The 16,025-nt window shown below is 36.2% G+C and overlaps 1 protein-coding gene across 1 annotated transcript in view; it reads left to right on the plus strand.

Annotated features, from left to right (window-relative positions):
• The window catches only part of PDE10A (phosphodiesterase 10A), a 291,715-nt gene that overhangs the window by 116,718 nt on the left and 158,972 nt on the right, over window positions 1-16,025 (plus strand). Inside the window, exon 2 of the mRNA XM_028103383.2 lies at window positions 3,739-3,867. Within this exon, the coding sequence (XP_027959184.2) occupies window positions 3,739-3,867 (129 nt within the window). The remainder of the gene's footprint in view (window positions 1-3,738; window positions 3,868-16,025) is intronic.

A 16,025-nucleotide genomic window follows, 5' to 3' on the forward strand; every position in this document is an offset into this window, starting at 1 on the left:
CTGTATCTGTATTAAGCTAAATATGAGTTCATACTGACGTGTCAAAGTCTACTCCGTTACCCTATAGATTACTCTAGACTCCTTTTGCTTATCTATAACATCCTACTCTACCAGTAAGAAGCCTCATTCCCACCATCTACTTATTTAATTGTTCGGTTTCAGTATAAATGAATAGTGGTGTGAGAACTGTTAAACTCTACCTGCCATAAGATAACTTTATCAGCTAGAGTACAGTGATTCCGTGGAGTTTCTTTTGCTTTTAGTCTTACAGATTCCATTCATTTCTTTCTTTTTTTTATTTATTTGAAAGACAGTGAGAGAGGGAACACAAGCAGGGGGAATGGGAGAGGGAGAAGCAGACTTCCCACTGAGCAGGGAGCCCAATGTGGGGCTCGATCCCAGGACCCCAGGATCATGACCTGAGCCGAAGGCAGACAATTAACGACTGAGCCACCCAGGGTCCCCAGATTCCACTCATTTCTAAAGTTACTCAGGTCAGCACCTTATCCCCCACCTCTTCAGTAAGGTTGTTTTATACATTTGTCATACATTTAGATTCTTGTGCCATATCCTGCCTTCCATTCTGGGGTAGCCTGACTTTCTAAATGATTTCTTAAAATTTTACAACATCTGTGGGTTTTGACAAATACATAATGTCACTTATTCACCATTATAGTATCATATGGGATAGTTTCACCACCATAAAAGATGTGCTGTGCTTCACCCATTCAGTCTTAATCCCTTCCGCTCGAACATCTAGCAACCAATGATCTCTTTTCTCTCTCTCTCTCGCTGTAGTTTTGCCTTTTCCAGAATGTTGTAATTACAATTACACAATATACAGCCTTTTCACGTTCGCTTTTTGCACTTAGCAATATGCATTTAAGCCTAATCCATGTTTTTCGTGGCTTGTTAGCTCATTTCTCTCTTTTTAAAAAAAGATTTTTATTTATTTATCAGAGAGAGAGAGAGAGAGAGCGTGTGCACGCACAAGCGGGGGGGGGGGGGGGGCAAAGGAAGAGAGAGTCGATCATGACCTGAGCCAAAGGCAGATGGTTAACAGACTGAGCCACCCAGGCGCCCTTCATTAGCTTATTTCTCTTTATTGCTAAATAATATTTAATTGTATGGATATCCCACAACTTGTGTATTCACTTGCCTATTGCAGGACATTTTTGGTACTTTCAGTTTTGTATAGTAATGGATAAAGCTGCTGTGAACATTGACATGCAGATTTTTGTGTGGACGTAAGTCTTCAAGTCAGTTGAGTAAATAGTAGTGTGATTGCTAGGTCATATCGTAAGATTATAGTTAGCTTTACTAGAAACTGCCAAACAGAATTCCAAAGTAACTGCCATTTTGCATTCTTACTAGCAACGAAGGAGAATTTTTGGTGCTCCATATCCTTGCCAAAATTGACAGTTTTCGGATTTTAGCCATTCTAATAGGCATGTAGTGGAATCTCATTTTTGTTTTAACTTCAGTTCACTCATGACAGATGAACATCTTTTTGTATGCTTATTTATCATATCTGTAGCTTCTTTGATGAAATGTGTTCACATCTTTGACTCATTTTTAGTTGGGTTGTCTTCTTGTGGAGTTTAAGTGTTCGTTGTGTATTTTAGATACAAGTCCTTTAATCTGATAGGTAATATGGCAAATAGGACTTGTATAATCATGCACTGAGATGAAATGAGATGACAAGGGGGATGAGTCAGTTATGACTTTATATTTCCAGCCTGGGTCTCTGGGAAAATGGAGAGTACCAGTGGCAGAGAGAGTAAAGCTGAGGGTTGAAATCACTTTGGGAGGATGTGGGACGGAGATGACGCACTTAATTTTGAGGCAGGATGGAAGAATACCTGAGAACTGGAGATGAAAAGGATACTACACTACCTGGTTCAGCTTTTGCTGTTGTCATTATAGATTATGGAAGAAGAGAGGTAAAGAGCAAACCAGAAGTTAGGATAAGAACAGTACAGAGGTGTGTCACAAAAGTGAGGAAGTTTTAAGAGAATCAAATGTTGGCTATGAAAGACTGAAGGCCATGATTGCAGAGAATGTGAAGTTCACACTGTCTCCTTGAAGGTCAAGTCAGCTATTAGTTCACTTCAGTATCCTGTGCCTTTGTATCTGGGCACTGTAATTTACTCTCAGGAGAACTCTGTCTTACTTTATTCAGCCTTTTATCTTTAGCACCTTGTAGAATTTCTCAAATTGAATTTTACGTCACTGGAGCCACATGAGCAAAGACAGGGGTCTTATTTTTTCTTTCATCTAATACAATGATATAATTATATATCCGTATCTGTCTCTCTATAGTTTAAATTGACTGTGGAAGTACTGGATTCATTGAAAAATACTATTTGCCTTCTCAACCATTCTCTTGAAGAATCCTAACAGTTGTGACTTTAGTCCCCAGCAGAATTAATTAACATGTGTTAATTGTGTGGCTGGTCTGGTGGTGGGAACATGCAGCCTGTTCCCTGGAGTCATAAAGATGTGCTTCCTTTTCTTCTTTTCTGCCTCTGAAAAGACAATTTTCTGCTTCCTTTTTTACCTATCACTAAGGATGGTAGTAATTTAGTGAATAATTCACAGAGAGGATACAACAGTAAAAATAATTGCCATCACGGAGTGATAATTATTGATAGCCTGTTCATGATTTGGAGTTGTCTAATGAATGGCATACCCACATGAAGTGCCTATTTCGAAATACATGATTTTATATGTTCAACATGAAAATGTGTAGAAGTACTATGTGTACTGTGTATATTTAACAGTTGTTATTAGACTGAAAAATTATTTCAGTGAAACTGATTACTTACATGGAATATGAATGGACAAATGTCAGTTACTCTGAGCTGAATACTAGTTTTATCACTGGATTCAGTGCCTCTAAGAGAAAGGAGAATTTGTGCTGTAAACAATGAAAGATAAGAATCTATTCAGTAAACACTGTTTCAGCACCTAAAATGAACCAGCACTGTATTCTCCTGTTTGCTTCTCTGGCTAGAGTTTCACTTACCTTGAGAATTAAAGCTATGGTAACTATTTACAGGAAGCTCTAAGTACTTTGTAGGGCTTACCTCTACAGCATTGAAGTGCACCATTGCCTCCAGGACAACGCTGGGATCTGCTCTTGGAAAACAGCTGTCACGTGATGCAATGTCTGTAGTTTAAAACTGCTAAAGTTTTAACCTTTGTCTTTTTTACTATTTTTTCGTAGTAGTAAAATATACATAACATAAAATTTGCCATTTTAACCACTTCAAGTCTATAATTCAGTGGCAGTTAATTATACTCGCAACATGTACTATAACCATCACCTCTGTCCACTTCTAAAACTTGGCCTTCACCCAAAACAGAATTCTGTACCTATTAAGTCATAATTCCTCATGCTCCACTCCCTCAGCTCACTGTAGCCCCTAATCTGCTCTGTCTCCATGAAGTTGCCTATTCTAGGTGTTTCATGTAAGAGGAATCATACAATAATCATCCCTTGTGTCTGTTTTTTTTTTAACTTACCATATTGTTTTCAAGGTTCCTCCATGTTGTAACATGTATCTGAACTTAAGTCTTCTTCATAAATGAATAATATTCCATTGTATGTGTGTATATCTTTACATTCATTTTCTATCTTAAATCAATCTTAGCATAATGTGTCATTTTTCTGTATTTTTGATGCTTATGAAGGTGTCATCTAGGTTAATTTTATTCTTTCTAATTCTTTTACAGGTTTGACAGATGAAAAAGTGAAGGCATATCTTTCTCTTCATCCCCAGGTGTTAGACGAATTTGTATCTGAAAGTGTTAGTGCAGAGACTGTAGAAAAATGGCTGAAGAGGAAAAACAACAAACCAGAAGGTAAGATCTTATTCAGATTGAGTGCGGATTATTTTCTAGTTTATAGTGACAAGAAAGCTGCTGGAAAGTAACATATAAAGTAGACGAAATTGGCATTTTAATTCTGTAAAAGTTTTATTCTGTTTAAAAAGATAAAATAAGTTAGAATGAGGGGAAATAAATAAGGTCCTTGACTCAAAAAAAACTTGCAAAGAACTCTTGAAAATTTATTTAGACATGACCATATTGAAAAGTGCAGAAGTCAATATTAGACTTGATTTTATTTAATGATTGTTATTAATGATTACACAAATGTTCTTTATATTTCAAAAATATATTTATATTATTACATTTTACAAAAAGAAGTCTTTAAACAATTTTTCTATGGACACAGTAGGTAAAGAACTCTTGACTTTGCATTAGATGTTTTGTTCACACTCACAAACTTAAGATGCTGTTATATTTATAAAAAAAGAATTGTGGGCTTGAAGGCGATGTGAAGTGAAATAAATTTCCCTCCAAGTTGAATATGTATTAATGTATCAGATTTGATTGGATTTGAATATTTTAGCATAATTTTAATTTTAAATGAATCTGTATTTGGCTAATTTAGGACTTCTTATTTCTATGAATATTCTTCTTAGAGTAGAAATTTATGTTACATAATTTTAACTATATGAAGAACTTTCCTGTTAAAAACAAAAATACATGCTATTTTTCTGGAAATTTATTTAGTGTAACAAAATGCTATAAAGCTTAAAAATGCCAGTAGTTTAAAAATGATCACTGTTAAAATGTTATGCTGTTAGAACTGTGATACTAGTATGCTGCTTGGAGCTGATTTTCCTCCCATTTTCAAAGTTGCTGTAATTTTCTGACATAATTTTTATACTAAAGAGATAAGTATTTCCAGAAGAGAGCTTTTGGCATCAAGGCACAAATTAAGAGTCTAAAGTACATGTCTGGGCACCTGGGTGGCTCAGTTGGTTAAACATCCGACTCTTGATCTCAGCTCAGGTCTTGATCTCAGGGTCGTGCATTTGAGCCCCTCATTGGGCTCCATGCACCCACTTAAAGTACGCGTGCGTGAGTATGTGTGAGTGTGTGTATGGATTGAGAGGGGGGGTAAGGGAGAGGGAGAGAGAGAGATAAGTACGTCAGAGAGATGTATTCTTTTCAAAACAACCGTAACATTTACTATTAAAAACAAAGCTTGAAATGGCATATCTCAGTTATCACAAACCTCAAACATTTGAAAACAATTTGAGATGTTTGACACTTTCCAAAGTATGACTGAGTTGGGCTTTAGGCACATCATATACAGATGCAAATTTCAACTTGCTATATAATGATGGATAATGATGTAGTGTAAGAATAAAGGGTATTTGTGAGATAGGAAACTGAGGATAGGTCCTAGAAAATGAAAAAATTTGCATATTCTTTTAGTGTTACAATGATAGTTAACTCTTAGATTTTTATAAATATTTGTATGTGTCATTCCTTATCTTTCAAATCTGTTTTCTGTATTAGTTAATCAAATAATACCTTAAATTGTTGCGTACATGTACTCAAGAGTTAAATGACTATGAAGAATAGCTGAGTGTAACTGAAGCAATGCTCAGTTATACCTGAAGAAAAACTTGTGGTTGGACGGAGATGATCTGGCTGAGGGCTACAGATGGTGGCAGGGATCAGGAACAAAAAGAGGTTGAATGAGGTGTGACTTGGGGCTTCCAAGCTTGTGGTGAGGACACACACAGCACAGGGGTGCAGGCAGCTTGCAGTGCTAAGGCAAACAGGAGTCTTTCATTCCACCACTGCAGCCTGGTGGGACCCTGTCACTCCTTCTTCCCAGGGAGTTTATCACGAGAATGTATCTCAAGACGTCCACTTTATATTCAATGAGATTCTGTAGCGCAGCTCTTGCAGACGGCGTAGGAACGAGGTGTAGCATGAATCTTGTGTGAATGGCATTGCCCAGTTGTCTTTGAAATACAGAAAGCCAGCTAAATATCTTTATTTCATTTATGTAATTATGGATTAAGGTAGTGGTCAGTTGAAGCATTTTGTTTCTTTTTCCTTGCTCCCTCCTCATTATTTTTTAAAAATTTGTGTTTTCCTCAACTAGGCCTTATTCTCCTTCCAAATTGCTCCACTGAAAATGTTTTGAGGAAGGACATTTTTGTGGACAGGATTTTTAGGGAGTGTTTCCATTTCCATGGCAGACCCAGGAACAAAGTGTGACAGCTATCAGTTCTGGGAGAATAGTTTGTTGAAAATGAGTGGGGCAGGCCGATCCAGTGTCAGTTTAGCAAAAGAAAATGAACCAAGCAAAACTGTGCTGGAGTAAATAACTTGTACAATGCTTTATACAGTATAAGTACTCACTAAACGTTTATTTTATTTCTTTTTTAACCACTGATAAACCAGCCTCATGTGGAAATGATCTACACTGTGGGGGAAATTGTGTAATGGTATATTCTGTTTAGAGACAGATCATGTTTGAAAAATTCAGATTTATTAAACAAATGAATCATGGGATGATTATTTGCGTTAAAAATTGTGTTTGCTTTTAAAACGACCAACTTTCATACTGCTTGTGTTTTTTTAATGGTGACGTCATACTGTCAAAAAAGCTAGTTTTTCTTCATTCATTTAGTATTTTATCGAGCACCTAAACACTTAGTGCACAGAGCCAAAATGCTGAAGAAATGGAGAATGCATGGCATATTTTAGTTAAACTGTGGCAATATTTACAATGCATCAATATTGTGTGACCATAGAGCAGTTGTAATTTCCAAGGAATTTCACATATATCAGCCCTTTACATCTAATTACAACAAGTGAAGATAAGGCAGTCATGGTCATTTGGTAGATTTTGAAACTGCACTAGGGGGAGCTAAAGGATCTCTGGAGGTCCAGCATCTAGTTCTTCACAGTCCGCAGACAGTGACTCTGAGCGACTTGAGGGCATAGACTGTGGGAGTCATGGTTATGTTTGTGTCCCTTACCAACAACACGCCTGATGCATGGTGGAGGAGTTCGCTAAACATTTTTGAATGAACGAATAAATAGATGGAAGGGCGGTTAGATTGTCAACCTCCCGGTGAACCTCTCTTCTTCACTACACTTGATTTTCATATTGTGCCTGATACCGGAACTACTCGTATGCTCTTATCGTCTCCCCACTACTTGTTTAAAAGCTTCTTGAGGGAAGGGGTTATGTAATACATAGTTTTAAATCCCTCAAGGGGATTTAAAACTTGCCTTTCATGTATTCAGGCAAACTATGTGTGAAGCCCGGTTGAAGTACTCGATGATTATGTTTCTGAGGAGCTTGCAGTCAGACGAATAGAGGAAGAGAGTAGTCCTTCTGGTTAGTCTGACAGTGAGGTCGAGCATAGTCCAGGCTGGAGTCTCTGAGCCAGAGTGGGCTGTGGGGGGGTCCACATCACAGTGGATCACTCTGCTTTGTGTTGACAGAGAAAGGGGGTTGGGAAAGGGTGAACCACCACATGTCTTCAGAGATTTAAATTTCTGAAGTCTTTACTGTTACTGTTTTTGGTTTAATTTTATTGCTTTTATACCACTTGCATTTTAAATGCATAAAGTTCTATCTGTAGTTGTGAGGCAGATTGCCTTTTGAAGGTGGACCTCTGATCCTGAATTCTAAACAACTGATTTTCAAGTGATGTTTGGGAATTGGAGGTAGCATTTGTTTCTTTTATAATCTGATGTTCTCATTTAGAGATTGTATAAATATTCCCTGGAAGTATTGAGGTCTGTACACACTCACAGCCATACTTCCATTTGGGAAAAACCTCAGGAAGAAAAAAATTATCTAGGTCATGAATTGTTCTACTAAGTTTTATATTTTATGTTGATTTTTATGCAAGCTACATTTGACAGGCCCAGCTGGTATGCATCAGGCCTCAGATTACTAAACTATTTAACGTCTATGCAAGTATCAAGGTGTAAATATAAAATTAATGAATAAACATTAGGAGATGATGAATCTTGTGATAACATTCTAAGATGGAATGCAGTTTTACATCCCTAATGCCATTTCAGTATTTCAGTTATGTTCAGGGAGAATCATGAATTACCTTGACTATCAGCAATGTCCCCTTTTGGCTTCTAAGGCAAAAAACTGTTAGTTGACAATGCTGGTGATATCAGAAGGGGTGCATGAAGAAGTGAGAACATTGGAAGTCAGTATCCTATATTGGCATCTTCTGGTATTAGAATAATATTTAAATACATGGATTTTGTTTACAATCCCCAAAATGTAACTGTGATACTCCTATTCTAGAGGGAAGCTGTTTGGTATTCAAGAGAGTGATTGATTGAACCCAGATCATTTAAGAATTATGAGTAGCAGTGTCATCTTTTATGTCTAATGATTTCTATTATTATTGTGTTTATATATCTAAAATATTAAATAGCAGGCCCTGGCACTATCAGTGTATCTATAAATGCCAAATAATAATGAAAATATTGGTGCTGTCAACTGCCTTAAATATTTTCAACAAATACATGAATGTTTTCTTTTTTTACTCAAAGAATATAGTTACTATGTATTTTTCACCTCTCCATGATTATAGAGATGGAACAATTTTCATTCATATAAAACTACTAAATATTTCATACCTAGAATTAGTGAGATTTAAATCATGCCCCCTAAACCTACTATATGCAGCCTGAAATGGAGATTAAATAGCATTTGTCTGCTTAGTATATAAGAGGTGGTTTTTGTGGTCATATTTATAATGTGGTGGGATTTTAAATAATAGGGCACAAATTACTTTTCCAAAACATGCAGTATTAGAAGATTTTAGTAAGTAGGACAATAAAAATTATGTGTTAACTGTTAATATATATCATGAATAAGGAAAAAAAATCATCGAAATGGTTTACTTGGAACTTCATTTTGGGCACTTTCTTTTCCTTGAAATTTCTTCATCTAAATTATGGAAATTACATTTTCACATAGAAATTTCATATCTTTCTTTTCTTTCGGGTTTTTTTTTTTGGAATGTGTTGAATGCCTTGTTTGAATTATAAGTAAATGTAATTCACAATCTGGTAACTGGAAGGGGAATAAAGTTTATTTGCAGAGAGTTACTTGATGTATTCCATTAATTCTGTTAATTGTTCATATTATTGCAAAGGTGTATCTTAATATATTCTTTCTTGAGAGTGTTTGGGCTCTGTAGCAATCTAATCAAGTTGATTGGGATTTTGATAACTTTAAAGATTAATTCCGATCATCACAAATGTTGTTAGTCATCATGAAACTAATTCAAACAATTTTAATAGCTTTGCTACAAGCTAGATTGATTTCTGAAGCAGTTTTTCTAGTGTCTATAAAGTTCCTATCAGTGGTAGCTATTATTTGTACATTCAATGTCATTACTACATTTCCTAAGTTAAAGTTTTGTTTATAAGTGATTTTAATGAATGAAAATGTTAGGAGCTAATGGATTTTTGAAAATGCTTTGTTTTCAGTGGTGTTTCTTTTTATACAAGTTCTATTTTCTAATTGCACATGTAGTAGAAAAAGATGCTTAATTTAAAATCATGGAATCTATTTAGGGGCGCCTGGGTGGCTCAGTCGTTAAGCGTTTGCCTTCGGCTCAGGTCATGATCTCAGGGTCCTGGGATCGAGCCCCGCATTGGGCTCCCTGCTTGGCAGGAAGCCTGATTCTCCCTCTCCCTCTGCCACTCCCACTGTTTGTGCTCTCCAGCTCTCTCTCTGTTAAATAAATAAATAAAATCTTAAAAAAAAATAAAATCATTGAGTCTATTTAATAGAATTCCTCTCAGCATTTAAAATTTTGTTTCACTTAACACAGATTTTAAAACTAAAATGAAAACTTGTGAGATGAGTGGTATAACCATTTCAGTTTTATTTTTAATCTACTCCTTAAAAGCTTTTGAAGGTTTAACAATGATCCAGATTATTTGATTAAAGATTGAATAATAATTTCTAGAAACATATATTTGACTGGCCAGGTTGTAGCTAGAATATGAGCAAATACTACTCATTTCTCTAGCTAGTCATTCAGTATGCTGACTAGCAAATATTTCTTGAGTCCCTACTATGGAAATATAATTGGAGAACAAGGAGTATAAACTTGTTCCCTTGAAGGTCACTTTCCAATAGGAGAAGACAAATAATAAACACATAATCACAGAATAAGGTTATTTCAGGATTTGTTGCTGGTATATTTGAAAACATCTACCATAATATAGCAAACAGAAATTTCTAGTAGAATTAAATTTGCTTGAGATTTTAAGGTTCACACTGTTTTTAGCCAGTCAGGTGGGGCCTCTGTATTAAGCGCATATGTCTATTTGCTGTGTCCTGGCTCCTTCTGAGTCACAGGAGCCATATTTCTTGTGTTTACGGCCCTTAAAGGATTTATAATCTTCTGGTGTGGAAAGGAGGTGAGAACCTGTGAGAATACAGCAACCAAGGCTGTGTAGTCCAGTGCTGAGTGATGTGGTGTGGGTTTTCAAGACAATGCTGGGACAACTGAGGACACCAAGAGGTATGAAAATTGAGACAGCTTTTTGTAGGAATTGGTTCTTCATCTGGGCACTGATTCTCAAAGTGTGATCCCCACACCAACATGGACATCACTTGGGAACTAGTTAGAAATGCCATTGGCCTTATCTTACTTAAGACCACTGGAATCAGAAACTCCTGCAGTGGAGCCTATAGTCTGTGTTTTGACAAGCCCTTCCAGGTAATTCTAGTGCAAACTCACCTTTGGGAACCACTGCCCTGGGCATTGGAGGCCTGTGGAAGAGCACGCGAGGTCCTGGGTTGGCTGCAGGAGCAGTAAGACCAAAAGCAGGGCTGCAGGGCTTTGCCGGGGCCTCCTTGTAGCTTAGCCTGGGCAGGAGGGAGGCTTTGCCGGGGCCTCCTTGTAGCTTAGCCTGGGCAGGAGGGAGGCTTTGCTGTGGGGCCTCCTTGTAGCTTAGCCTGGGCAGGAGGGAGGCTTTGGTGTGGGACATTTTGCGGAGAAGCAATTTGATAGAAGGCAGGGTGTTTGAAGGCAAGGGGCGAACCCAGCAGGTCAACGCAAGCAGCAGTTGGTTAAGATAAATATGCTCGGTAACATTCCCCCACCTTTTTTTAAGTTCTGACTTTTGTTTGTTTGCTTTTATTGTACTGGCAATTTTGATATATTGGGGAATAGTTTTGCTGTGGATTTCTTATCTTGAAAATATTTTTCTCATTTTAAGAATGGAAGAAGATAGTGTTAAAATTTTTTCTTTCTACTCTCATTTTAACTGGTTATTCATGTTCTGCATTGACTATAATAGGAAAAGTGTCGGGGCGGGGGACTAGATTTTGGAACCCTATCCAAAATAGGTGTTTTCATTGATAGCTTCATTAAAGTATGGTGAGTTGCAGAACGATCTTTTACAAGATAATAATCATATATAATTGTGTAGACAAAGAGCTAGTAAAGTATATATCATTGTGGTGGTTTCTGGATTTGGGGGATTTATAGGGAAGTTTATATTCTTATATATATTGCTTTTTTTAATAAAAAAATAGAGTAAACATTTAAAGAAACTTCTGGAGTTTTTCTTGTAGGGAAAGTTTTCCCCAGGTTTCAATAATTCTAATGTAGTTTAAACCATTATCCTCTGCTTGTTTGGCTACTTTTCCATAGCAAAGGATAATAAACAATGTATATACACTAATCCCTTATTGGCTTTTTTCTGCATTTTTCTTCTCCCCTCATAATATGTTATCATTAGTCATTTAGATTGTTACATAGGAAGTTGGTGGCTGAAATGGGGTCTAGAAAAATACACAGCTCAGTTTCTGTCCCAGAGTCAACATTTTCGGTTTAAAATTAATTCATTTTACTAAAATTCGCCAACTATCTACTATGTGTTTAGCATTTGTTAAGTATTGGACATGAATTCAGTTGTAATGGAATGTACTGTTTCTAAAGGGGGCAAAAAAGAGAAAGAAGTTTTAAGGTTTATTCTCTTAGTGACTTTCAATTATTCTATACAGCAATGTTAACTATAGTCACCATGTTGTACATTATATCCTCAGTACTTATTTGTCTTATAATTTGAAGTTTGTAACTTTTGACCAGTTTTACCCAGTCTCCCCACCCTAAATAAATTATATAATATGCTAAGGTTGAAAGCATTTCTTCTAAGATCAGGAACAAGACAAGGGTGCCCACTCTCACCCCTTCTATTTGACATGGTACTGAAAGTCCTAGCCTGAGCAGTCAGGCAAGAAAAAGAAATAAAAGGCATCAGAATTGGAAACAAAGAAGTAAAATGTCTCTATTTGCAGATGATGTGGTTTTACATACAGAAGATACTAAAGACCTCCACCAAAAAATTGTTAGGTCTTATCAATGGATTCAGTGTAGTTGCAGGATACAAAATTAACATACAGAAATCAGTGCTGTTTCTGTACACAAAGAATAAATTATCTGAAAAAGAAATAAAGTGGTTTCATTTATAGTAGTATCAAAAACAATAAAATTAGGAATACATTGGGAATACAATACTTAGTAGTACATTTACTCAAGGAGGTGAAAGATCGCTAGTATGAAAACTACAGGACTTTGATGAAAGAAATTGAAGAAAGCACAAGTAAATGAAGAGGTATCCTGTATTCACAGGTTGGAAGAATTAATATTGTTAAAATGTCAATACTACCATCAGAGAAAGACATGTATCATATGACCTCACTGATAAAAGGAATTCTTAATCTCAGGAAACAAATTGAGGGTTGCTGGAGTGGTGGGGGGTAGGAGGGATGGGGTGGCTGGGTGATAGATATTGGGGAGGGTATGTGCTATGGTGAGTGCTGTGAATTGTGCAAGACTGTTGAATCACAGACCTGTACCTCTGAAACAAATAATGCATTATATGTTAAAAGAAAAAAAGAAGAAGAAGAAGATAGCAGGAGGCGAAGAATGAAGGGGGGAAAATCAGAGGGGGAGATGAACCATGAGAGACTATGGACTCAGAAAAACAAACTGAGGGTTCTAGAGGGGAGGGGCATGGGAGGATGGGTTAGCCTGGTGATGGGTGTTAAAGAGGGCATGTTCTGCATGGAGCACTGGGTGTTAAACGCAAACAATGAATCATGGAACACTACATCAAAAACTAATGATGTAATGTATGGTGATTAACATAACATAATAAAAAAATAAATTTAAAAAAATGTCAGTACTACCAAAAGCCATCTATAGATTCAGTGCAATTCCTATGAAGATTCCGATGGCTTGTTTTCACAGAAGTAGAAAAAACAGTCCTAAAATTTATATAGAACCACAAAAGACTATGAATAGCCAAAGCAATTCTGATAAAGAAGATCAGAGCAGGAGGAATCACATTTTCTGATTTCAGGATCCGTTAAAGCAGTGTGATACTGGCATAAAAACAGACAAATAGGCCAAAGGAACACAATTGAGAGCCCAGAAATAAATAAGCATATACGGTCAACTGATATTTGACTTTGGAGTCAGTTATACGCAGTGGAGAAAAGACAGTCTTTTCATTAAATGGTGCTGAGAAAATTGGACATTGACATGTAAAGGAATGGAATTCAACCTCTGTCTTACATGATTCAAAAAAATTAATTCAAAATGAATCAAAGATTAAAATGTAAGACCTAAAACCATGATACTTCTAGAAGAAAACATTGGATAAAAACTCCTTGACATGGGTCTTGGCAACAATTTATTGGGTGGGACACCTTCAGCACAGCAACGAAAGCAAACATAAATAAGTGGGACTACATTAAGCTGAAAAAGCTTTTGCACATCAAAAGAAAAAAATCTACAGTGAAAAGACAACCTGTGGAATGGGAAAACCATCTTTCTGATAGGGGATTAATATCCAAAATAAGGAATTCATATAACTCAATAGAAAAAAAAAAACCCAGAAAACCAAAACCTAAATAAAACAGGAACATTAAACAATAATTCAATGAAAAATGGACCTAAGTAGACATTTTTCCAATGACTATATAGGAATGGCCAACCGGTACATGAAAAGATACTCAAGATCACCAATTCGGGAAATGAAAGTCAAAATGACATTAAGGTATCAGATCTTGCCTATTAGAATGGCTAGCATCAAAAAGACAAGGGAGAAGGATGCAACAAAATCTTTGGGTTGCAACAAAAGCAGGTCTAAGAAGGAAGTTTATAGCAGTATAGGCCTACCTCAAGAAGCAAGAAAAATCTCAAACAACCTCATACCTAAAGGAGCTAGAAAAAGAACAAACCCCCAACCCTGTTAGAAGGAAGGAAATAATAAAGATTAAAGCAGAAATAAAATAGAAACTAAAAAAAGCCAGTAGAACAGATCAGTGAAACCAGGAGCTGGTTCTTTGAAAAGATCAACAAAATTGATAAACCTTTAGCCACTCATCAAAGAAAAAAGAGGGCTCAAATAAACGAAACCAGAGATGAAAAAGGAGAAATAACTGACACCACAGAAATACAAAGGACTATAGGAGGATATTATGAAAAATTATATGCAAAAAATTGGACAACCTAGAAGAAGTAGATAAATTTCTAGAAACCTGTAACCTTCCAAAATTGAATAAGGAAGAAATAGAAAATTTGAGCAGACCAGTGACCAGCAATGAAACTGAATCAGTAGCCAAAAAACTGCCAACAAACAAAAGTTCAGGACCAAATGGTAAATTCTACCAAACATGTAAAGAAGAGTAATGTCTATTCTTCTCAAACTATTCCAAAAAATGGAAGAGGAGGAAAACTTCCAAATTCATTCTATGAGGCCTGCATTACCCTGATATCAAAACCAGAAAAAGACAACACGAAAAAGAACTAAAGGCCAATATTTCTGATGAGCGTAGATGCAAAAGTCCTCAACAAAATATTAGCAAACTGAATCCAACAATACATTAAAAATGTCATTCACCACGGTCAAGTGGGATTTATTGCCAGGATGCAAGGGTGTTTCAATATTTGCAAATCAAACAACATCATATATCACATCAATAAGAGAAAGGACAAAAAGACATATGAACATTTCAATAGATGCAGAAAAAGCGTTTGACAAAATACAACATAGAGTCATGATAAAAACCCTCAACGGAGTAGGTTTAGAGGGAATATGCGGCAACATAATAAAGGCCATATATAAAAAACCCACAGCTTGACTTCATACTCAGTGGTGAAAAACTGAGAGCTTTCCCTCTGTTGAGGAACAAGACAGGTATGTCCACTCTCACCACTTTTATTCCGTATAATACTGGAAGCCCTAAGCCACAGCAATGAGACAACAAAAAGAAATAAAAGGCATCCAAATTGGTAAGGAGGAAGTAAAACTTTTACTGTTTGCCAGTGACATGAAAGATACCACCAAAAAACTACAACTGATAAAGGAATTCAGTAAAGTTCAAGATACAAAATCAATGTGCAGAAATCTCTTGCATTTCTATATACTAATAATGAAGCAGCAGAAAAGGAGATTAAGAAAACAACCCCATTTACAATTGCACCAAAAATAATAAAGACGCCTAGGAATAAACCTAACCAAAAAAGTGAAAGACCTTAACCCTAAAACTAAAACATTGATGAAAGAAATTGAAGAGGACACAAAGAAATGGAAAGACATTCCGTGTTCATGGATTGGAAGAACAAATATTGTTAAAATAACGTTAAAAGCAATCTACAGATTTAATGCAATCCCTACCAAAATACCAATAGTATTTTCCACAGAACTAGAACAAAAATATCTTAAAATTTATATGGAACCACAAAAATGCCCATGTTGCCAAAATAATCTTGAAAAAGAAAAAGCCAGAGGTATCGCAATTCCAGACTTCAAGTTATATATTACAAAGCTGTACTAATCTAAACAGTATGGTACTGGCACAGAAATAGACACATAGATCAATAGAACAGAATAGAGCCCAGAAATGAACTCACAACTGTATGGCCAGTTAATCTCTGACAAAGCAGGAAACAATAGCCAATGGGAAAAGGGCAGTCTCTTAACAAATGGTGTTGGGAAGACTGGATCACTTTCTTACACCATACACAAAGACTAAACTCAAAATGCATTAAAGACCTAAATGTGAGACCAGAAACCATAAAAATCCTAGAAGAGAACATAGGCAATAAGGTCTGACATCGGCTGTAGCA

Source organism: Eumetopias jubatus, unplaced genomic scaffold (assembly GCF_037043125.1).
Source record: "Eumetopias jubatus isolate StellerSeaLion01/CBP00866 unplaced genomic scaffold, mEumJub1_p1.0 scaffold_6, whole genome shotgun sequence".
Classification (NCBI taxonomy): domain Eukaryota; kingdom Metazoa; phylum Chordata; class Mammalia; order Carnivora; family Otariidae; genus Eumetopias; species Eumetopias jubatus.